General features: G+C 40.0%; 1 protein-coding gene and 1 non-coding gene across 7 annotated transcripts in view; both read right to left on the bottom strand.

Moving 5' to 3' along the window:
• DOCK11 (dedicator of cytokinesis 11) overlaps nt 1-25,866 on the bottom strand; it is a 326,778-nt gene that overhangs the window by 195,004 nt on the left and 105,908 nt on the right. For all 6 annotated transcript variants that reach the window (XM_024988142.2, XM_024988144.2, XM_024988146.2 and 3 more), the window contains 10 exon segments: nt 24,885-25,008; nt 20,045-20,166; nt 19,365-19,451; nt 16,575-16,664; nt 10,646-10,764; nt 9,038-9,107; nt 8,833-8,958; nt 7,701-7,772; nt 6,639-6,785; nt 1,283-1,366 (listed from right to left, as the gene is read on the bottom strand). In XM_024988142.2, the coding sequence (XP_024843910.1) occupies nt 1,283-1,366; nt 6,639-6,785; nt 7,701-7,772; nt 8,833-8,958; nt 9,038-9,107; nt 10,646-10,764; nt 16,575-16,664; nt 19,365-19,451; nt 20,045-20,166; nt 24,885-25,008 (1,041 nt within the window).
• Nucleotides 11,233-11,328, bottom strand: MIR2284W (microRNA mir-2284w). The gene has a single exon (NR_037518.1). It is a non-coding gene; the product is annotated as a microRNA mir-2284w (primary transcript).

The raw sequence follows: 25,866 nt of genomic DNA, 5'->3' as shown, positions 1-25,866 counted from the left end.
TTAGGGTTTTCAATATATATTATCACATCATCTGCAACTAGTGACAGTTTTATTTCCTCCTTTCCAATTTGAATGCCCTCTCATTCTTTTTCTTAACTAATTTCAGTGGCTAGCACTTCCAATACTATGTTGAATAAAAGTGGTGAGAGTGGGCATGCTTCTCTTATTCCTGATCTTAGAGGAAAAGAGCTCAATTTTTTTCACTGTTGAGTATGATGCTAACTATGGGTTTATCATATATAGACTTTATTATGTTGAGGTATGTTCCCTCTAGACCCACTGTTCAGAGAGTCTCTTATCATAAATGGATGTCAAATTTTGTCAGAAGTGTTTTAAGCATCTAAATTTCTTTGTACTTCTGGAGTTTGAAAATACAACTAAAGGTATATATATACAGCATATTCCAGGAACACACACATTACATCTATTAAGATGATTGTATTATTTTCATCCTTCATTTTATTAATGTGATGAATCAGGTTTATTTGTGGATGATGAACCATCATTGTATCCCTGAAATAAATCCAACTTGACCGTGTTGTGTCATACTTTTAATTATTGTATTATTATTATTATATTATTATTATGTATTATTATATTATTATTATTGTATTATTATATTGAATTTGCTAATAGTTTATTGAGGATTTTTGCATGTTCATCAAAGATATTGGCATGTGATTTTCTTTTTTGTGGTGTGGGAAATTTTATCTTGATACCAACATTCCCTACAAGGTAAGGTTGTGCTTTCTGTGCCAGCCTGTTCAGCACCGATGCAAACAATGTGATTTATGGTGAGCTTCCCTGTCTTTCCTTTCCAGGAATTCCTTTCTGGAATTATGACCAGCCTCCAACACATAACTAGCCCCAATAAAAATCCTAAGTTCTGAGTCTCAAACAGGCTTCCCTAAAGAGAAATATTGCACATAATGTGGCTCAGTTTTCACTGCTGGAGAGAGGATGTGCTCTGCGTGCCCCTTAACATGAGGGAGGGTGCTCAGGAAGCATGTACGTAGATTGCCAAGGACTCCACTTAATGTCTTTCCCCCTTAGTGATCCAGCTGAGCATCCTTACTGTGTCACTGTAATGAATCTTAGCCATGACTACGACTATATGGGACCCTCAAAACCCCATCCATTATTCTCTGCTTTGAGGTACAACTACACTCAAAGTACCTATAGGAAAACAGCAGCTCCAAATCCTCCAGAGGAGAATACATGTCACCCTTGGTCTCACACTCTAATGTTTGGCACCCACTATAATTATGCCCTTGTAACGTACCTTAGGATCTTTGGGGCTGAATCCAGATATATAGTCATTTATCAAATTGAAGACAAATCCTCTATCCATTAGGGTCAGACAGCGCTATAGGAACCAAATCAAAATGAACAGTTAGTTACCTAATTCTAGTTTTTAAAATTCAACACATTTAAAATTTTTTCCACATTAAGGGGATGACATTCTCACTTTTACAGATAACAGAAAAATTTTCAAAGATTTACACGACCTTAAAGAGATAAAGAGCAAATTACTTATCATTGGAATTGGGACTCAACTGTGTTCTTTTCAAAATAAGATGTATATATATAACATCTTATTTTGAAAATAAGATATATATTTTCTTATATATATATATATATGATAAATATTTGAAATATATATATACATACACACATATACACATTCAAATACATATATGCATACATATACACATATATATGCAATCTATTTAGCTATACTGCCTCATTTTGGTTCATTCTCAAAGCTCAAAGTGAACTATAGGGTGGTCAGTCAGCCATTGAAAGGTGGGGCGGGGCTTGCCTATGTGAACATTTCAGGCCAAAGGGGAAGTTTTTCTTTGGGTTCTGTGAAGTCTTGGCCTACAAAACATTCGTCTTGTGTGATAGCCATACTAGTTATTCATATTTTCCTGCTGTCACTCTCCTAGTTAAGGCTTTCATTACCTTGCAACTGCACAACTGCAGTTATCCTCCTAACCTGTCTTCCTGCCACTAATCTTTCCATCTAACTGCTTCCAGATTCATCTGTAAGTCCTAGCCCTAATCATGTCCCCTTTCTTCCCAAAAGCTTTCAATAGTTCCCTGTTGCCTCTAATATAATTTCAAACTCCTCAGCTTGGCATTCAAGGAAACCACAGCCTTGTCCCAAACTTCTTTTTCCCATTTTATCTATTTATTATCCCCTCATGTGATAATGCACTGTGCATTCCCACTTCCGGGTTAGTGCTCACACCAGGTCTAGCTAGCAATTCTATCACTACTTCTACAGAATCCTGCCCATTCTTCAATGATGAAGCCCATCTTCGATGAAGCCCATCTTCATTACCCTACAGGGCCCTTGAAACACTTTATAGTAGCTTGTATTTTACTTATTATTTTGCTGTTCTCACCTAAAGAGGATAGTATGTTGTTTATGTTCCCCATAGTACCCAGAACATTCCTGGGAAATAGAAGGAACTCAATATTTGATTAACCAGCTGTGTGCATCTTGTCACCTCTCCTTTCAGCTTTCCCTGCCTCATCACCTCTCACCTGGATTAATGAGGTAGGCTTATATTTACCACTCATCCAAGATCATTTTGACGATCTACTGGGTTTGAGACAATGTATTACATTCTAGAGAAATACAAAGGCAAATAAATAACCCATGGTCTTTAGTCTTGTCCAATGGTAAAGACAAATAAATATTGAAAATACAGCACAATAAAAAGTTACAGAAGTATGGAAAGGACGGGTAAACAACAGCAGAGGTGATCAGCCCTGTGTGGGAAGGTTAGGGAAGAGCTGAGCCTAAAAGATGAATAGACTCTGCCAGGCAGACAAGGGGGAAGGACTAGTCTTCAAACTGGTTGTCTTGACTCTGGCTTTTTCCTCACTTCTTTCAAAGGCCTTGGTAGATAGCTCCATGGTATTCAGCTCAAAATCTAGATTCCTTAGCCTGACATTCATGGCCTTTCATCATTTGGCATCAGATGGCCTTTCCACCTCTGCCTCCAGACAACCTAAATTCTGCACAGTGACTTTCTCGCTCATTCCAAAACAATTCTTGAATATGCCTATCTCATCTCTGCTCATGAATCCTCTACCTACAACACTCTCATCCCCGTTTTGGGGAACTGTTCTTCTAGTCTCTGTTCATATTACCTGGTCATAATCCCTCCTTTTCTTGTTTTCCTATTGTATTTTGTTGTTTATATTTTCAGTATAATAGTCATCACACTTTATCATGTATATGTATTGGAATATAATTATAGACAGCCTTTCTCATCTTTGGACGCTCACACAGAAGACAGACAAATGTTTGTTGACTTGTAATGAGGTCAATACTGCTATTAAATCAACTATGTTCTACTCCCTAACGTAGCAAATTTCAAGTTTTAACTCCATGAAAGAAACTGAGATCTTATATTTCAGATAGTCTCACCTTTACTTTAAAAAGATATGTGGTTGGTTTTTAAACACAAAAGGGCTAATGTAATAGTGTTAAAACTTTATTTTAGTTCTGGCAGAGAGGTCTTACATCAGAAAATCACACTGTAGAGATCTGAAACCTAGTGTGAATTTTCAATAAAAAAAAAAAACAAGGGTATGTTAGATATTAAAATTGCTCGGCTAGATTGTTGAGTGCAGGTTCTTAAAATAAGGTTGAGACATGATGAAGGGCTCTGTGAAGATGGGGAGTGGGAAGAAGTAAGAACTAAGTGCATCACAAGTCTAGGCCCCGTCTCTGCAATAAATCAAATATTGCTATTACCCACTTTCTAGAACATTGCCCCTTACATACAGAGAATGACAAAACAGAGCAGCGAGAAATGGACTATCTTAACAGTTTGTGGCATGTCTCAAAATAATCTTACTGACCTAAATTAACAATTCTCATTTACATGTATTAGCAACAAGTAGATGGTGCTTATATTAGCAACATGTAGAATGTGCTTTTAGTTCAAGAGTTACAAACTCAAAGGCCAACAGGGTCAGAGAAATTATTTAAATGTATAGAGTGTCAGGGGTTCTATTAAGGAGTGGTACAGACCATGGTAACCTAGAAGGTAAATGCCCCACCTAAAGGTCAAAGCAAACACCCTCTTCCAACAACACAAGAGAAGACTCTACACATGGACATCACCAGATGGTCAACACTGAAATCAGATTGATTATATCCTTTGCAGGCAAAGATGGAGAAGCTCTATACAGTCAGCAAAAACACGACTCAGGGTGGATTGTGGCTCAGATCATGAACTCCTTATTGCCAAATTTAGACTTAAATTGAAGAAAGTGGGGAAAACCACTAGACCATTCAGGTATGACCTAAATCAAATCCCTTATGACTATACAGTGGAAGTGAGAAATAGATTTAAGGGACTAGATCTTATAGACAGAGTGCCTGATGAACACTGTACAGCAAACAGGGAGCAAGACCATCCCCAAGAAAAAGAAATGCAAAAAAGCAAAATGGCTGTCTGAGGAGGCCTTACAAATAGCTGTGAAAAGAAGAGAAGCAAAAAGCAAAGGAGAAAAGGAAAGATATAAACATCTGAATGCAGAGTTCCAAAGAATAGCAAGGAGAGACAAGAAAGCCTTCCTCAGTGATCAATGCAAAGAAATAGAGGAAAACAATAAAATGGGAAAGACTAGAGATCCCTTCAAGAAAATTAGAGATACCAAGGGAACATTTCATGCAAAGATGGGCTCAGTAAAGGACAGAAATGGTATGGAACTAACAGAAGCAGAAGATATTAAGAAGAGGTGGCAAGAATACACAGAAGAACTGCACAAAAAAGATCTTCATGACCCAGATAATCACGATGGTGTGATCACTCACCTAGAGCCAGACATCCTGGAATGTGAAGTCAGCTGGGCCTTAGGAAGCATCACTACGAACAAAGCTAGTGGAGGTGATGGAATTCCAGTTGAGCTATTTCAAATCCTAAAAGATGATGCTGTGGAAGTGCTGCACTCAATATGTCAGCAAATTTGGAAAACTCAGCAATGGCCACAGGACTGGAAAAGATCAGTTTTCATTCCAATCCCAAAGAAAGGCAATGCCAAAGAATGCTCAAACTACCACACAATTGCATTCATCTCACACGCTAGTAAACTAATGCTCAAAATTCTCCAAGCCAGGCTTCAGCAATATGTGAACCGTGAACTTCCAGATGTTCAAGCTGGTTTTAGAAAAGGCAGAGGAACCAGAGATCAAATTGCCAACATCCGCTGGATCATCAAAAAAGCAAAAGAGTTCCAGAAAAGCATCTATTCCTGCTTTATTGACTAGGCCAAAGCCTTTGACTGTGTGGATCACAATAAACTGTGGAAAATTCTGAAAGAGATGCGAATACCAGACCACCTGACCTGCCTCTTGAAAAACCTGTATACAGGTCAGGAAGCAACAGTTAGAACTGGACACGGAACAACAGACTGGTTCCAAGTAGGCAAAGGAGTACGTCAAGGCTGTATATTGTCACATCATGAGAAACACTGGGCTGGAGGAAGCACAAGCTGGAATCAAGATTGCCGGGAGAAATATCAATAACCTCAGATATGCAGATGACACCACCCTTATGGCAGAAAGTGAAGAGGAACTAAAAAGCCTCTTGGTGAAAGTGGTGAAAGGAGAGTGAAAAAGTTGGCTTAAAGCTCAACATTCAGAAAACTAAGATCATGGCATCTGGTCCCATCACTTCATGGCAAATAGATGGGGAAACAGTGGAAACAGTGGCTGACTTTATTTTTCTGGGCTCTAAAATTACTGCAGAGTTTGCTTGCAGCCACAAAATTAAAAGACGCTTACTCCTTGGAAGGAAAGTTATGACCAACCTAGACAGCTTATTAAAAAGGAGACACGTTACTTTGCCAACAAAGGTACATCTAGTCAAAGCTATGGTTTTTCCAGTCATCATGTATGGATGTGAGAGTTGGACTATAAAGAAAGCTGAGCACCAAAAAATTGATGCTCTTGAACTGTGGTGTTGGAGAAGACTCTTGAGAGTCCCTTGGACTGCAAAGGAGATCGAACCAGTCCATCCTAAAGATCAGTCCTTTAGAACACCCTGAACTGGGTGTTCATTGGAGGGACTGATACTGAAGCTGAAACTCCCAATACTTTGGCCACCTGATGCAGAAAGCTGACTCATTTGAAAAGACCCTGATGCTGGGAAAGATTGGGGGCAGGAGGAGAAGGGGACGACAGAGGATGAGATAGTTGGATGGCATCACTGACACAATGGACATCGGTTTGGGTAGACCCCGGGAGTTGGTGATGGACAGGGAGGCCTGGCGTGCTGTGGTTCCTGGGGTCACAAAGAGTCAGACACGACTTTGCGACTGAACTGTACTGAAAGGCATTCAAATGAATATATTTTAAAAACAGCATGCAAAAGCAGAAAGATGTTCCTCCTGGCTAAGCCTCCTGTGGGACCTCTGATTTAATTAATCAGCCATTGGAGGTGGGGAATCAAACATGGCTATTTAACTGAACTGATGGATTAATTCAATGAGTAGTTCCTCCAGCAGCCCAGCTGAGTCTCTAGAAAGTGGGTAATTTTTTTTCCTTTGGCTTTAAAGACAATACCTGTGAAGAATAATTCCTTACCATGTTCTGGATGCCTTTAACTCACCTTCAAGAAGCTAGCCAAACTATAATTGACATTTCTGGACTCATCCGGAATCTCTGCATAGCGAATAGTCACGTGGGGAATTATTGCAAGAAGCAGTGAATGTAAGACATGATGATATGCCTCAGAAAACCTCTGGCCTCTTGGAAGCTTCAATTAAATTGGCAAAGAAAAAAAAGAGTTGTGAAAGGTCTAAATCAGTGTTGTATTTTCAAACACATACTGTATATAAATGTGTTTTTAACCACAGTATACTTTTTCTCCCAAATTAAAAAGACATGGCTAGTTAAATCTATACTTTAGATCATTACAGCACCTATTTGGACCTGTAATACTACAACTGACTGAAATCATGAACAAGAGTAGGTCATTCTGACCCAACTTTGGAATCATGTTCCAGAGATACAGACACATCCGTTTTTCATTCCATCTTTTTCCTGACACACAAAGTATACATGCATCCATGCATTTTTAATTTCAGTAAACCTGTTCTGTGGAAATATTGATAAAAATGTAAATATGAAGTGATTATTTTTTACTTCACAAGGTCTTAGCTTTCAATGCCTATAGCTAAAATTTCTTTGTACTTCTGAAGGAGTTTCAAAATACAACTAAAGGTATATATACAGCATATTCCAGGAACACACGCATTATATAAAGAGATTTTGGTTTTTGTCTTTTTTACATAAAATGTTTTTAACTTTGTACATGCCTTCAATCTTTCTAAGAGAATAGTTCTTTCTGATTTGGTACGTGTTCTCCTTCCTAATGAATATTTTCGACACTGACATTTTAAAACCACAAGACAAAGGGAAAGCTTCAAAGATAATGTACTTAATATGGCAAATACCTCACAGGGAAGAATGTATGTGGTGAGCCTCTGAAGTTGAGACTTTGAAAACATATGAACACTTTTGTTGTTTTTTTTTTTTTTTAAAGAAAACCTGAAAAAAGCTACGGACTGAGAGTCCTTAAAATATAAAAGAGGATTTGCACATCACAGCTACCCATGAATAAGATTAGCCTTCTTTGTCTATGTTAAATATTATTCTTCAGCCTACTTACCTTAATTTTATTCTCTTCCAGCAAGTATGTGGCCATAGACTTTGCAATAATTTCAAAGAAAAACCATGAGTACTAAAATAAACAAATAAATACAAATCAATCTTTAATTGTTACCCAAATCCCTGAAGCTTATAAAAGGCTGACAAATCACTATGGATTTTGTCTCTGAACTTTAATAACATTTTAAAGTGATCACTACTGACTAGCCAAGTCCCATAGAATATCTTCAAATTGTGTTGGCAAAAAGGTATGCCTCAGGGCTGGCTTGTGATGTACAAAGGTATTTGGTGGAGAGGGGTATTTTATCACTGACACTGCTTTGATTTGCCTACATGTGGTGATAAGAACAAACCAACTTTTAGTTTACTTAATTACTGCTTTTAAATTCTCTATGGACAATGAATCATATTACAGCCTCCACCCAGTGAGGGACCCAACCCTGCCCTTTGTACAATACTGGGGCCAGCCCAAGTAGCAAAGGTGTTTGTGTAAGTAGCATTTGAAGGGTACAGGGAAGTCTCAAGCAGATACCTCGTGGCTCAAATGGTAAAGAATCTGCCTGCAATGCAGGAGACTCAGGTTTGATCCCTGGGTTGGGAAGATCCCCTGGGGAAGGAAATTGCAACCCACGGCAGTATTCTGGCCTGGAGAATCTCATAGACAGAGCAGCCTGGAGGGTTACAGTCCTTGGGGTTGCAAAGAATTGGAATGACTGAGTGACTAACACCATTACTAATAGGAATAGTAAAAATTATGACAATAAGAAGAGCCACCATTTGAGAGAGTGCCTACTATGTGCCAGAAACAACATGTTAGATGTTTTACTTGTATTTCAGAAATGAGAAAGTGGATGCTCAGAACTGCTAACTAACAGGCCCCAGGTCACAGAACTATTGTGTGATGAATACAGCATTCTCGCCCAGAGCTATACCCTCCAAAATTCTATTATGCATTTGACTGAGAGCAAGGGGTAGGTGGGGAGGGTAAAGGGAATGGAGGATTTCTGTGGAGAACTTGGGGGGAAAGGATGCATAGGCAAAGTGCTGGGCAAAGAGGGAGTCACTTGAGGAAATGATGACAGACTAGACCCGGAATGGGAGGGCATCAAGCAAGCATGTCTCTGTGTCCTTACCTTTAGCAATTTGTTTATTGCTAAAAAGTCTGCAGACTGTTTCAGTATCGCTATCATTGTAGTCGCAAGAGTTTCATGTATCAGCTGGGCCTGAGGAGCACTGGGTTTTTCAGGTCGGAAGCTATACTACAATCAAAGAGAATGAATCATAAGACCAAATTCTCTCGTAAGACAAATGCTCAGAAAGAAAGCTTACTCCACAAACCTTAATGAAGGATCTTAAATAATTATCCAAGCCTTCTTCATGGCACTTTGATACGATATGTAAGAGAACCCTGAAACAACATTCACAAAAGTCAGCACGTCAGACCACAATGAAACACTATAGTTTGATTCTTAGATAAAACCAGCATATCTAACCCTTAAAAATACCTAATACTATCTAAATAATGAAAATATTAAATGGCATCTTGGTTTGGATCCAACAAAGATTTCAGCATGTAACATGTTCAGGGCTTTGTAAAATACATTTCTTGGGTCCAAAGAAGGATGTTTTATTTTGGCAACCAAGATATTTCTTTTCATCTCCTTTCTAAATCACATTTGAAGTATGTTCATAGCTACCATATAGTAAAAAGCCTTCAGTAAGGTAAATATTGAAATCCCCTCTAGTAAAAATCAAAGGAAAATAATAGGAAAAAATGTTAAACATGTCAACAGATGGGGGGAAGGTAAGGGCAAGACAAAGCAGGTATAATGAGATGAACTAAAATTGTAGGCAAATCTAAGATTAATAGAAAGTTTTAAAGTTATGAAGCCAGCAGTGGTTCTGCAAGTTTAGCATGCATCAGAAACACCTAGAGGGCAGAGTGCTCACCCCTCTCCCAGAGTTTCTGATTTTTTAGGTCTGGGGTGAAGTTCCATGATTAGCATTTTTAATAAGCTTCCAGGTGTATTGATGCTGCTGGTCTGGGAATCACGTTTTTTGAGAACCACTGGACTAGAATAATGCTTCTTAAATTAGCAACCAGACTACCCCCAATAGCAGAGAAGAGTAAACAGTATGTGGGTGTGTGGAGCCTGAACCCTGAGGCTCCAGAGACGCTGTGGCAACAGCAGAAGCAGCAAAGCCAGAAACACCCAGCAGTGAGCTTATAATTTTTTTAAACCCCTGTTTTATTTTCAAAAATTAAGTGCATTTTGCATCCTACTCTACAATATATCCTTGTTTGTTTTCCTATAAAAAGAACACTCTTATTCTTGTGAGTAAAAACTAATGGCCTAGGGCCACTCTGTCCAATGTGAGAGCTGCTAGTCACAAGTGGTGATGTAAACAAATTAACTACCATGAAAAATTCCGATCCTCAGTTACACCAGCCACATTTCAAGATTCAACAGCTAAATATGACTAATGGCTACCATATTGGGCAGTACAGGTATAGAACATTTCCATGACTGAAGAAAATTCTATTGGACAATACTGGTCAAGGGCGTGATTCTCAAACTCCATTTCATTAGGGCATCGTTGTGGAAACTTTAGAAAAAAAAAAAAAACAATGCTGAGTTCTGCTCTCAGAGATTCAGGTTTAACTGGTATGATGTATGGTCTGGGAACAGATATTTTAAAAAGCTTCCCCGGTTGCTGTAACATGCAGCAGTTTTAGAACCCCTGGTTGAGGAAAACACAGTAAACTTATCCGATGGTTTCTGGTACCATCTATCCCTGGGGATGTGAGTCCCTCAGTCCGAGAAGAAAGAAACTAGAGAAAAGTTATACTAGGCTTCTGCCTTTGGGGTTCTAATTTGGAAGATAAATGAAGAAATGCAAAAGGAAACAAAAGTTGATTCTTCATATTGTAACACCGAAACTCACATGGTGCAGTTGAAAGGAACGTCATCTTCATGGGTCATGTTTGTGAGAACTTGGAAGAGTTGCATAAGAATTACAGGTAGAAACTGTATCATGACTTGGATCTCCATGGCATGCAAACACTAAAATAAGTCATTATTAGTTATGAAAATCAAAGTATGATATAACTTGCAAAGGTGAAACAACCAAAAATTAAGTAATGATAAATACATTCACTCGAATATAAGCTCACTTTAAACACATGCTTCCAGGGATAGGGGACTTTGTCAATTACTTTATACACATCTCTATTTTGGCACTCAGATTTTGTTAGTTCCTTTAATATTAAATACTCTATTGAAGATAACAAGTATAACTGGGATCAACAGGGGAAAGTGGGTCATCACTTTGCAGTGAGAACGGGATTCAATAAAGTGTATTTCTATGTATGGTTGGCTTTACACTGGCTCCGTCCACAAACTGAGGCAGTTCTGCATTCTAACATCCTCACAGTACATTTCTTCAAAGTGCTAACACCCTACCTCTACTGATTGGCACATTAACATCAGAAAGAAGAAATATATCCATGTATACAGAGAAGTGATACAAGCAGCAAAATATTGGGTTGGCCAAAGAGTTCATTGAGGTTTTTCTATACAGCTTATGGAGAAACCCGAACAAACTCTTGGCCAACCCAATAATTGAAATGTCTTTCTTCTTCCGTCCCTCCTTCCTTCATTCACCCATTCATTCATTCACTCACTCAGTCAATTGGCCAACCAAAAAGCACCTCACTGAGCACATTCTACATACTGGAACACCAGTTCAGTATTTACTGCCTGGAAAAGACAGAGATGGTCAGACAAGTCTGTATCCTAAGGAACACAATATTCATCTTTCAGAGTGCCCCATGTTTCCATCCTTATGCTCACCCTCCCTTTTCAGGCCTCTCTCATCTCAACAGTGACCTCTTAGATTTCTGGACAGCTTCTCTTCAATCAGATACCTAATGTAAGAAACTGAGCTCAGGGAACCTCTAGTCTTTCCTTCACGTTTTTCCAAATGTTTTGCCCTCTCTCTTCTACCCATACAGCCATCACCCTGTTTTCAGGACTATAACCTATAACCAAAATAGTCCAGTAATTTTCCATTAATACTAGGCCTATGTACAGTTTCTCCTCAATCTCAGTATATTTAACTCTCATTTCCAAAACTCAATCCTCCTCAAGTAGTGGTTACATCAGGCCACTTTCTGCCACCATCAAAAAAATTGTTGATGCCTCTCCATTAGCCAGGACAGCGGTTCTCAACCAGAGACCCCTTCACCACCCCATCCCTCCAGGCCATCCAGCAACGTCCAGAGACATTTTCAGTTGTCACGACTGAGGAGGTGCTACCGACATCTAGTGGATAGACCAGAAGTGCTTCTAAGCACCCTCCAATGCATAGGACAGTCCTTTACCACAAAGACCCATCCTGCCTCAAATGCCAACAGCGCCAAGTTGGAGAAAACCCGACCCAGGCTATTAAGTCTAAGTTACTTAAAACCCAACTTATATTTTTAGCCTTAACATTCAGCATTCTTCATGAGGCCAAACTGGCGTCTTGACTGCTCTGCTCCTTGAAATTGTCAAATGCATGCCTACCTTCGTGCCTTTGTTCATATTTTTTTAGCAAAGTCCTAGCCACCCTTCCCAGTCAAGTTCACCCTCAACTTCGGTGAAGCCATTCATGCACTCATTCAATAAAGGTATACTGAATAAAGGTATACCGAATGGGCTTCCCTTGTGGCTCAGCTGGTAAAGAATCCGCCTACAATGCATGAGACCTGGGTTGGGAAGATTCCACTGGAGAAGAGAACTGCTACCCACTCCAGTATTCTGGCCTGGAGAATTCCATGGACTGTATAGTCCACAGGGTCACAAAGAGTTGGACACGAGTGAGTGACTTTCACTTTTTTCACTTTTCATACTGAATGAACTTCCGACTGCCAAGCACATCAAATGGACATGGTTCCTATCATCAAGCAGTTCACAGACAATGGAAGGAAAACACATGGAACTGAATCGCTGTGACACAAACAGTAAATAGTACACAGTAAATGCACAGAAGAAGAAGCAATCGTGTCTGCAAGTGAAGAGGGAATGTCACACACTTCAGAGGACGGAGGTTCTAAGGTTCAAGGTTAAGTAGGATCACATCAGGTAGAAAAAAGAGAGATGGGCATTCCTTGCAGAAGTGGTCTCCCTGTACCAGTACTGTTTCTCTACACAGAGAATTTATTCTCTACCCAGCAGCCAGAGGGTTCTTTTTGAAAGGCAAGTTCAACAATGCCATTTCCCTCTATTACAAACAAAACCAATTGCCACGAACAAAAAGCTAAGAAGGGTTCCCCATCCTCCACTCATCTGGGGCCATCCCCTGCTCCTTGCTGCTCAGTGTGCTCTAGCTATGCTGTCTTTGCTTTTTTTGCTGTCTTTCACACATCCCATTGCAAGCTGTTTACACCTGCTGCAATAGTCTGTAGATAAAACTTTTACACAGTTTTATCATCTATGGCTGTCTTCCCCTCATCAGTTCTTTTCAGCTTGAAATTTCATCAACTCCTCAGACAGGTCTTCCCTGACAACTCCATCTTGACTGCACTCCTGGTCACATTAGAGCCCATTCAGTTCAGTCACTCATTCACATCTGACTCTTTTCGACCCCATGAATCACAGCACGCCAGGCCTCCCTGTCTATCACCAACTCCCGGAGTCCACCCAAACTCATGTCCATTGACTCGGTGACGCCATCTAACCATTTCATCCTCTGTCGTCCCCTTCTCCTCCTGCCTTCAATCTTTCCCAACATCAGGGTCTTTTCAAATGAGTCAACTCTTCACATCAGGTGGCCAAAGTATTGGAGTTTCAGCTTCAGTCCTTCCAATGAACACCCAGGACTGATTTCCTGTAGGATGGACTGGTTGGATCTCCTTGCAGTCCAAGGGACTCTCAAGAGTCTTCTCCAACAACACAGTTCAAAAGCATCAATTCTTCGGTGCTCAGCTTTCTTCACAGTCCAACTCTCACATCCATACATGACTACTGGAAAAACCATAACCTTGACTAGACGGACCTTTGTTGACAAACTAATGTCTCTGCTTTTTAGTAAGCTGTCTAGGTTGGTTATAACTCTCCTTCCAAGGAGTAAGCGTGTTTTAATTTCATGGCTGAAATCACCATCTGCAGTGATTTTAGAGCCCCCCAAAATAAAGTCAGCCACTGTTTCCACTATTTCCCCATCTATTTGCCATGAAGTGATGGGACTGGATGTCATGATCTTAGTTTTCTGAACGTTAAGATTTAACCTGTTCTGTTTTCTTCACAGTACTCATCCCTATCTAATGGGACTTCTTTATAATCCCTCTCCGCCAACTGGAGTAGGTATGTTGTCTGAATTATTCCAATTATATTCCCAGCATCCAGTACAATATCTGGTCCCATGGTAGGTAGTCAATAATTATTTGGGGGATGACGGAATAAATGAAGGAATCAAAGGGATAAAGATGGGAACCGTCTAATCTCAGTGGTTCCACAGTTTTGTGAACTCTGAGCATTTATATCCTGTATCATGCAATTAACATTTAATTACATATTGCTTTGGACGATTATTTGTACTACTGACTTATATTGTCATTTGACTTAAGTGGGCCCCTCTCGACTGGTCATAAGATCCCTATGGAAAATAGCCTAAGTTATTCTTCTTTGCAAGACACAGCATCTAGGAAAATACTGGACACATAATAAGCTCAGCATGTGGATGGTTAGATGAAGTGATTAAACAATGTCATTTATAAGGACAAGAGATAGCAAGGTTTGACCCATCAAAAGACATGCTCGGCTCTGATCTCCTACTAACCAGCTGAATAACCACTGGCAAATCTCTGTCCTCAGGCCTCAGTGTCCTCATCTGCAAAAAAAGTATCCCTAAAGATACCTTTTAGCACTAACATTCCATACAGGAGTTTGGCACTTTCTATAAACACATGGCATTTCATTCATTGCCACTAGAGGGCGAGCACAGGTCACAGAACTAACAGAAATTCCACACCCTCAAAAACACAAATATGAATACCTTTCTTCCCCCTCCATTCTAAGAATATCAATACAGGAAATTTAACTTTGTTAAAACTTTTACAAAGCTTCCCCGGTGGAAGAATAAAGCCACGGATCTGAGCACACAAGGCATTCACATATAGAGCGGGATTCTGGACATTACCCAAGATAAGGACTTGAAATTAGATGACTTACTGTACTTCTTAATGCTAATTAAGAATAAAAGCCACCATTTATCGGCTACCTGCCTGATTCTACCTTTCCAACAATCTATTTTCTGTATGGTAAGCAGGATGATTCTTTAAATACCAAAGTCACATTACATCACACTCCTTTGTTCACAGCTCCCCATCTCATCATATCTTACGAAGCCCTACTGGACCAGTAACCCAGATATCCTTCCATGTGCCAGCCACACTGGAACTCCTCCTGTTTCTGGAACACACCAAGGAAGCTCCTCGGGGCCTCTGCACTTGCTGTTCCTTGCCCAGAATTCCACATGGCTGGCACCCTCCTTTCCCTTAGGTCTCTTTACTGGAGAGCTCCTTGTTGACAATCTAAAAAAGAGATCCTTATCACTCCTTATTTCCCTTCCCTATATTTTGGTTTTCTTTATAGTACTTATTACCAACTGACATAAGATATACAGTTGACCCTCCATCTCCACATATTTCACATCTGCAGATATGGAGAGCTGACTGCAAGGGACTTGAGAATCTCTGGTATCTAGGGAGGGTCCTGGAACCATGACTGCAGATGTATATATTTATTCATTTATGTGTTTAGTGTCCATCTGTCTCCACAACAAAGTAAGCTCCTTGAAAATAGAGATATTGTCTGTTTTCTTCACTTATCCTCCCCATGTTTAGAATGAAGCCTGGCCCACAGGAGGTACTCAAGAAAAAAGTGTGCAATGAATACCACACAGCAGATGCCCTGTCTCACTGAGGCCTCACAATCACTGTACAAGTGGGTATTACTGTTATATTTATGAGACAGAAGAAAAAACAAAGGCTTGGAGAAGTTAAGTAACTTGGTCAAGGTCAATCACAGAGCTAACAAGTGACAGAGCTGGGGTACAAGCTCATCTTGTGATTCCAGAACCCATACACGTATTACCTCATTCACACTGCCTCTCTGAAAGAAATGAGTATTTTTGTTCATTTCACATCATTCATTATTAACATATGTCAAAAGGGAAATCCTGTAGAGGACTTCATTTAAAATCAAAACTCCTCAGACTGGCCATGGCTGATCTACTGAAGGCGCAGCCAAGAGAAAAGCTACTGTCAGCTGGGTCTTATGACATGTGCTTTGTCCCACCATGTTAGGGAATAAACGGAATCTTGGATTCTCAATGCTTTTGATAAAATATGGCATTTCTTATGGCTCCTATGCACAATGCAGCAACTAGGTTCCCTCTTATCAGCTGACCCTTTTGATACTCTTTCACCTACGGACCCAGGAACCATTTCACATTGTATTCCAAGTAAAAGTGACTCGTTTCTCCTGGCCTTTTTCTCCACAGCATTCTCTACCTTTACTGGGCTGTCAGCAAGATGAGAAAAGACCTGGAAAAATCAATCTATGGACCCAAAATAAACATTTTCATGAGATTTTTTTTTAAGTATGTTGTTGAATTCTGGCTAAAACATTCTCTTCCTAATGCCACGCTTCCGTTGTGTGCTTCTAAACAGCCACTTGATGGAAAAGGACATAGTAGAAAGTGCTCTCTTGAGGATTTGCAACCAAAAGTATTTTCAAGTATTCATTTTTTTTTGGCCCCCCACATCAAAAATGTGGCAACCAAAAGACAAGAAAAACAAACCTTTCACAGAAAGCTGCTGTTCATTTACCTTTAAATATTTAATGAGCTCCCCAGGAACTTCTTTCGAGCCTGACTGAATCAGCTGGCAATGCTGGAAGAATTTGTGCACATGCAGATCCTGAAAACCAGATGGATACAGCCATATGAAATTTGATTCATTACCCACAAAACACAGGCTCTCCACCTCTACCACCCGTCCTCCCACTCAGAATCTTGCAAGCCTGTTTCCCCAGGTCTTCTAATGACCCGACTCGGCATCTACAGCCACCAGCACACATGTTCCTCCTTGAGTCCCAGAGTCCTCTCAATCCACACACAAAACAGCGAACCAGGCCCATTCAGCATGCATCTCAGTGCACCGGGTAGGCCACCATTTATGCCCAACAGTGTCAGACTTTATTTTTTGGGGCTCCAAAATCACTGCAGATGGTGACTGCAGCCATGAAATTAAAAGACGCTTACTCCTTGGAAGGAAAGTTATGACCAACCTAGATAGCATATTCAAAAGCAGAGACATTACTTTGCCAACAAAGGTCCGTCTAGTCAAGGCTATGGTTTTTCCTGTGCTCATGTATGGCTGTGAGAGTTGGACTGTGAAGAAGGCTGAGCACCAAAGAATTGATGCTTTTGAACTGTGGTGTTGGGGAAGACTCTTGAGAGTCCCTTGGACTGCAAGGAGATCCAACCCGTCCATTCTAAAGGAGATCAGCCCTGGGATTTCTTTGGAAGGAATGATGCTAAAGCTGAAACTCCAGTACTTTGGCCACCTCATGCAAAGAGTTGACTCATTGGAAAAGACTCTGATGCTGGGAGGGATTGGGGGCAGGAGGAGAAGGGGACGACAGAGGATGAGATGGCTGGATGGTATCACTGACTCGATGGACCTGGGTCTCAGTCAACTCCGGGAGGTGGTGATGGACAGGGAGGCCTGGCATGCTGCGATTCGTGGGGTCACAAAGAGTCGGACACGACTAAGCGACTGAACTGAACTGAGTCCAATATTTGTTTCCTTTTTTCAGTAATGTCATCTCTGAAGTTGGGCTGCTTCTGTATTTTAATGGAACAAGCAGGAAGAGAGGTCTGAACTGACAGGTGAAGAAAAGGGAGTCACCTGACCCTGCGGCAGCCAGTGTCCAACTGTCCTATGTGAAATCTGCAGACACTGAATCTGTGGATAGCACAGACTGTCTCAGGAATCAGAATCAAGAAATTCCGGATGAATTGAGAAAGTAGAATTGACATATATACACAATCATGTGGAAAATAGCTAGCTAGTGGGAAGCTGCCATATAGCACGGGGACCTCAGCTCTGTGCTCTGTGATGACCTAGAGGGATGAGAGCTGGGGTCGGGGTGGGGGGGGAAGGCGCGGAGGGAGGTCCAAGAGGGAGAGGATATATGTATACATATAGCTGATTCAGGCTTCCCAAGTGGCGCCACTGCCAAAGAATCCACCTACAATGCAGAAGACGCGAGAGACTTGGGTTCAGTCCCTGGGTTGGAAAGATCCCCTGGAGGAGGGGATGGCAACCCACTCCAGTATTCTTGCCTGGAGAATCCCATGGACAGAGGAGCCTGGTGGGTTACAGCCCATAGGGTCACAAAGAGTCGGACACAACTGAAGCAACTGAGAAAGCATGCATTGCTGATTCACGTTGCGGTACAGAAGAAACTATCACAACAATGTAAAGAAATTATCCTCCAATTTTAACAAAAGGGATTAAAGAGAAAAAAATGGAAATCGGATTTTGACCTGCTTCCTCTAATTATTATCTGTGGGACCTTGGGTAAATCTTTTAACCTGACTGAGCCCCTGTTTCTTTTCCTATAAAAGGATGGAATGGCCAAGGAAACCTGAGAGGGCTGCACCAAGGAGTGTGGGCTTCACCTTCTCCACCATGATTTTTCAAATGGTGCTTGAGGTGTCTCACAGATACTTGATTCTAATTTCAAGGATGCTGAGTCTAAGAGCAAACTGTAGTAGCTAACCCTGATCCACTGACTGCCAACTTCTGTGTTCAGCTCCAGTCTAACCATAAGAAAAACATCAGACTAATTCCAACAGAGAGGCCATCTGCAAAGTACCAGTAGTTCTGAAAACTGACAAGGTCACCCAAAGCAACGAAACACTCGGAACTTGTCACAGCCAAGAGCCTAAGGGAATGTGACAACTAAAAGTAACATGTTATCCTGGATAGAATCCTGAAACTGCAAGGGGTACTAATAGGTAAAAACTAAAGAAATCTGAATAAAGGCCAGACTTCAGCTAATGATTATGTCTCAATACTGCTTCAAAAGTTGTAACAAGGGTGTCACACTCATGTTAAATGTTAACGCTAGAGGAAACTTGGTATAGGGCATATGGGAGGTAGCTGAACTATCCTCATAATTTTTCTGTAAATCTAAAACAGCTCAAAAAAATATATGGTTTAAAAATGGTGATATAGCCTCCACATTTTTTTCAGAGTTTTGGAAGATTCTAATCAGTCAATGGGAATAAAAGGATTTGGTCATTTGAGAAGAATTTAAAAATTTGAGCTATTATTAAGAATGGTGTTATTAACTATTGAGAAAGTGTTTCAGGCCACAACTTCTCTATATTCATGTAGAAATGAATATAATCTATTTTAATCAAGAAAAAAACCTCAAGTATTAAAATTGACAAAATTCAGGGACTTCCCTCATGGTCCAGTGGTTAAGACTCCTCACTTCCAAAGTAGGAGGCATGGGTTTGATCCCTGGCTGGGGAACTAAGGTCCCACATGCCACATGGAGTGGCCAAAAAAAAATTTTTGACAAATTCATGGGATGCAACTTACTTGAGTGTAAATGGTAGACTCCAAGTGGCTTTTGATCTTCAACAAAGGCTTTGCACCATCTACCCACTTAATATCCACATTCGGTTGCTGGGAACAGAAAACATACATGTGAGTTTTTGTACCATAGTAATGGACAGATGGGCAATATATGTATTTCAACATTTTTCTCAGAAACAAATGTGCTAGTTTCAGACATAGGGAATTATTGGTGAAAATAACCTGCCTTTAGAATAAATGTATCCTAAATCATTTTGAAGTTCCCATCCTTTGCAGGCGGATACTTTTCCTAATGACAATAAAAATGACTATAAGAAGGTATTTTTTTATCATGCACAAAATCAGAGTCCCATTTTAAGTTACTGGAATCAACTGAGATGAGGTTACTTTGTCAAACTATGATAGAAACTTCCCAACACTCGTTTTCCATACTTACTTTGTTGTGGACCAGCATCAGCCCTCAAACTACACTCTGAGTAGCTATCAACCACACTAAACCATCCAATACGCCAACAGTATTCTATTTTTTAAACATTTCATCATATACGGAAGACTGAATCACTTTGCTGTACAGCAGAAATTAACATGACACTAAATCAACTGTACTTCAATAACATTTTTTAAAAGAAGGCAAAAATAACATTTCATCATGATTTCTTCAACAAATACAGATATTTTCCTACCCTTCTGGATTCTGCATCATTCAGATTCATGTAGCCTGGGGGAAGATTGGCGGAAACTGGCAGCTGCTGCTCCAATGTGATGATTCTACCATCCTTCAGTAAAGGTACCCAGGCAAAGCCAACTGACAAGACAATAATCAACCATGAGAAATGAAATCACAGATGCAATTAGCTACACAAATATCTGGTCACTGGGGAGCAGGGTAGGGCTGGTGATGCTGCCAGGGGTTTGTATGTGAGAGTCCAGGTATTGGGCATCCAAGCACTGGGGGAAAAAAAAATGACTTTGGATGGCTTCCTAATCCTAGCCTGGCCACTAACAGGTTATTCACGCTACCTCCTTGACTATAATAGGAACAATAACACCCAGCTCTTCTATAGAATAGTGATTGAAAGACCAAAGTGAGCTGATATACCAAAACACTTGGAAGCTTTTAAAGTGCATCCATTTCATTATCTTGACATACTAGGGGAGCATTTTGGTAGACTTATTTTTTTGGATTCAGATGTCTCTTGTCCACCTTACAGTCTCATATCTGAGACTATAATCAGACAGCAATCACCGTGTTGCAAAATTTCTTCCAGCAACCCTAGGGTAAGTAAAGGACTGTGGAAAATGAAGGTCACACGTCAGGGTTACGTTCTATATTTATACACAGCAGTATTTGGTTGGGCGGTTTTCCTGATTACAGAAGGAAGAGAGGTAGCAAGAGAATACAGCCACAGCACAGTACTTACAACTGGAATCACTGAGAGATTTTCCTCCCCAGTCTCTACATTTCTTAACAGTTCTACCCCAAAGAGCCTCTTGGCTTCTTATTAGAAAACTCATCATGTTCTAAGCTAAAAAAGCCAGAGCCATCTGTGTTGCTCAAGTCAAGCAGTGTCAGTATTTCCATTATAGAGATTACTCTGGACTTCAAGTGTTTATAACTTAGCTGTAAAAAGGATTGCTCTGAACTGAGTTCTGGCATATGAGGGAGGGTGTTGGCTCGAGAGTACTTTTGAAAGCCACTACCTTCTGATGCTTTAAAATTCTTTGTGTGAGTGTGTGGGTGTGTGTGTGTGCACACAATGTGTGCGTGTGTTTACAGTGTGAACACAAAAGTCAACACAAATCTGGTTAGAACGTGTCTAATTTGGCAAAGCTTTAATTCTTAAAGAGACTGATACGTTGCATTCTCCAAGTAGACTGAATGGCTTTCTCAGACGCCAAAGCACGCCTGCAAGGCATCTTCACTAGTACAGCTTCAGTAATGCTTTACCCAGGGCTTTTCTTTTAGAAAAAGCAGAGGAAAGTAACATGAGCAGAAGAACCATTCAAAAGGACTCTGTCAAAGTAGTTAAACTGAAAATCAGACAAATGACAAAAGGTTTCCAGTCCAGAAAGCAGGAAAAGGAAAAGATATTTCTTGTTTTTCAAGGATATTTTTTCCTTACATAAATTTTTATTGACATACAATTCAGATGCCTTACAATTAATCTATTTAAAGGATACAATTCAATGGTTCTTAGTATATTCACAAAGCTCTACATCTATTGCCACTACCTAATTCCAAAACTTTTTTATCACCCCCAGAAGTAACTCCATACCCCACAGAAGTCACGTTCTATTTCCTATTCTTCAAGTCCCGGACAGCCACTGATCTACTTTCTGTCTCTATGGAATTGCTTGGGCAACACTGTTGCACTGCAAATCAATCAGAGCATGGCCAAGTGTGTCTCTTAGTCAAAAGTCATCTAGAATGCTTGGAACCTATAAAGGTACAATGTCAAGCACACACCATCTGCCTCAAAGGTGTGAAACCACTTAAAGGATAGACAGTTAAAGGTGATGAGTGCTGGGGAGGAGTTTGGGATTAACAGATATACACTACTCTATATAAAATGGATTTTAAAAACTAGCACCTGCTGTATGCAGCACAGGGAACTATGTCCAATACCCTGTAATAACCTATAATGGAAAAGAATCTGAAAAAGAACAGATATGTGTGTGTATATACATATGTATGTATAACTGAGTCACTTTGCTGTACACCTGAAACATTATAAATCAATAATACTGCAAAAAAACTTAAATATATATATTTTAAAACCTGATGAGTAGCAAGAAAATAACCACCTCATGCTCTACTGAGCATCTTGCCCACTTCTGTCTAGGATCTGGATAAGACAACATTTGTTAGTTTCCTCTGGAGGTACACTGTCATATACCTCACTGTCTCATTATTCTGCTAGATTTCTTCTCAACCTGCAAGGTCACTATCCTAAATGAACTGCAATTTCTAAGGGGATCTAGAACAAGAACACACTATCCACAAAGGGACTCTCCTAATATTCAGTACTGCTGCCTGCTGGGCATCACTCAGATGTGTCACTAACATTGCAAACTCAGCATCAGTCAAAACCCACCAGCCCTAGGCATAACTCTGCTACTCGGCAATACCTTCTTTCCAGTTTTGAAACTTCAGTGCTAACTTTGAATCATCTCTCTAGAGGCCAATCACTTGCCAGGCCCAGTATATTCCTCTGCAATTGTCTTTTTCTCCACCCTCACCACCTGCCCCCCACCCACCCACCATTACAGCCCCACTGTGGTCCCCTTCTTCTCCTGAACTCTTGAAACAACCCCCTAACTGGTGTTTCCTTCCTTCCTTCTTCCTGCTCCACCTCACCTCACCCATTATATTGCTGCCTGATTGGATTTCCTGCAAAACAGCTCCTACTGATGTTTATAACCCTCCAGTATTTCCTATTGGTAACAGAACAAAATCAAACCCACAACCTGGTATTCAGGGCCTTCTATCATCTGACTCTTCCTTTTCAATCTGGCATCCTATGCTTCCCTCCCCAGTTCCCGGTGCTCCAGTGCATGGAACTATTTGGGGTTCCCTGTCCAGATCCCTCAATACTCTGCCTCTATACTGGCTATTCCTTCATGCTGGAATCCTCTACCTTCTTGTCATGACTGCATTGTCAAACTCTATGCCACCCTTCAATACCTCACCCAAACATCATCTCCTCCTGGAAGCCTTCCCTGACTCCCAGCCACTTGTCCTTCCACCAGTTGAACTGAATAATTTTATGTGATGTCAGAGAATAACTCGCTCTTCTCTGATATCACATAGCACCATTTTATTGGTAACTACTACTTTCTATCTTGTGTTATAAATGTCTACATAGATCTTGTTTCCCCCACTGGACCATGTGCTCACTGAAGATGACATCTATGTTTGATGCTCCACTGTCTTCTCCATATTACCTACTACAATATCTAGTACATAATAGATATGCAGACATATTTACCAAGTGAATGAACAAATTTAAGATGGGTCCAGGCTAGCGACACAGAAGCAGCCTGAATGCCCATCAACAGAGGAAAGGATAAAGAAGATGTGGCACATATATATGATGAAATATTACTCAGCCATAAAAAGGAATGAAGTTGTGCCATTTGCAGAGGCATGGAAGGACCTAGAGGCTGTCATACAGAGTGAAGTAAGTCAAAAAGAGAAAAACAAATATCACATATTAATGCATATGTATGGAATCTAGAAAAATGGTATAGATGAATCTATTTGCAAAGCAGAAATAGAGACACAGATGTACAGAACAAAGAAATGGACACCAAGGGTGGGAGGGGGTGGTGGAAAGAATTGGAAGATTGGGATTGACATATACATACTACCTTGTATAAAATGGATTAACTAATGAAAATAGACTATATAGCACAGGAATCTCTATTCAGTGCTCCCTGATGACAAAGAGGGGATATATGTATACATATAGCTGATTCACTTTGCTGTACAATAGAAACTAATGTAACATTGTAAAGCAACTAAACTCCACTAAAAATGTTAAAAAAAAAAAAAAAAAAAGAAAGAAAGAAAGAAAGGAAAAGATTGGCACAGGCTAACTTGGATTTGAATCCCAAAGCATACTGACACTGAGATAGTGGATGTGGCATGGGCCATGTCCGTAGGACCTGTGATATTCTCCCAAGGATGCTTCCCATTGGTCTATCTAAAGCCTCGAGGAATGAGACCACAATTGGGGCTTCACTACCAACGCTTATTCAAGTTTGTTAAATCTATCCTCTTCTCCCTAGAATTCCAATCTCCCTTGGGTTCAAAAATGCCCATGGCTCTGGGCTCACTTCCCTCTTCTCAATGAGTAGAGCTGGAAGATTCTGCTTGCTGGGCCATTCCACACAAAAGAAATAACAAAAATATAGCATCACAATATGGGTTTCTCTCTGAGAAGAACAATATTACTTTATGTTGCCTACAGTAGTCTAAGCACACTGGCAAGCATTTGGACATGATGTTGAGTAGAAATGATGATAAAATTAACATGTAATTCATATTTTAGCAAGGAAATTTTAACTCAGAAATGCACTTTTTGATAAGGGGAAGCAGTCTGTAGCTTGATGAAAGAGGGTATATCCTAAGACAACTCCATTTCGAATAGCTCTAGAGAGAGAGATTTAAAGAATGCATGGATATGTGTATACCTATAGCTGATTTACATTGTTGTACAGCAGAAATTAACACAACATTGTAAAGCAATTATACTCTAACATTTTTTTAATTTTAAAAGATACACACTTATAGATAGATTAGACATAGATATAAATATAGATAAATAGATAGATAGAAAGGATTATAAACAAGGACTTCTGGACAGCACAGGCAATTCTACTCAACACTTTGTCTTAAGCCATATGGGAAGAAAATCCAAAAAAGAATAGATGCGTATATATGTACAAGTGAATCAAGTTGCTGTACACCTCAAACACAGCATTGTAAATCAACTATTCTCCAATAAAGAACACACGTACCTGGAGTTTCAACTGTGTCCTGCTTTTTGGTTGTTCCCTTTGTGTTAATTTCACAACTTACGTGATAAAAAGTGAAAAGCAAATGATGTTTTTGATGAAGGTGAATGGGAAGCTCAATTTTTATCTGAAATGAAAGCAAAATTATATAGAGCATTTTGTTTTCTTCGTCAAGTGGGACTGTCAGACCTTTAGCTTTGTTTCATCATACTTTTCCAATGACATAATTTTCTAAATCACAGGTCAAGTGGTCAAATAATAGATATCATTTAAATATATTCCAAATGCCTTTCTGGTCAGTTTCAGTTTGACAACAATATTCTCTTGGGTTGTGAGGGCTGATTTATTACTCTTCCTGGAGAGTTGTGGATTCTCCTGGATTCAACTTTGCAGAAGCATTTTCTGAAACACTGGATCAAAACCACATCCTTAAAGCCCAGAGATACTATGTAATTCAATCTGAGTCAGTGAATCCAATCCATCTACAATGTGCACTGAATTTGAAAACCTGCCTTTTTTTTTTTTTTTTCAAAATCATTGCCCTCCTCTGCGTGGAAAAAAAAAATAAGCCTTTATGAATAAATGAGCAAAAAGTCACTGAGGTATTATGGAATCCACAAATTACAGTTGTATAAATTTCTTTAGAGGAAAAACACAGCTTTACTCTTGAATAAATAAAAAGTATCATGACACATGCATTTCATGCTAAAAATTAATACTTTAATACAAGCACCTCAAGTAATTTGCCAATCAGAACCCAAGTGAATGTTTTTAATGTCTCCTGGGAAGGATGTGGGCGACAGATCACAGATTTAATTGATTTAACGCACATGCGTGGACCTGCCCAGGAACCCATGTAAGCATACACACTCACACTCACTTTCCTGGTTAATACATAGCAAATGTTTCAAAAGTCCGTTTCTGGCTTCCTAACATGGATTACTTACTACATGAACAAGCTTTCTCTCTAGTGACTGGCACTGGT

The sequence above is a fragment of the Bos taurus genome, chromosome X, assembly GCF_002263795.3.
Source record: "Bos taurus isolate L1 Dominette 01449 registration number 42190680 breed Hereford chromosome X, ARS-UCD2.0, whole genome shotgun sequence".
Classification (NCBI taxonomy): domain Eukaryota; kingdom Metazoa; phylum Chordata; class Mammalia; order Artiodactyla; family Bovidae; genus Bos; species Bos taurus.
This window is presented reverse-complemented; position numbering and strand designations above follow the sequence as displayed.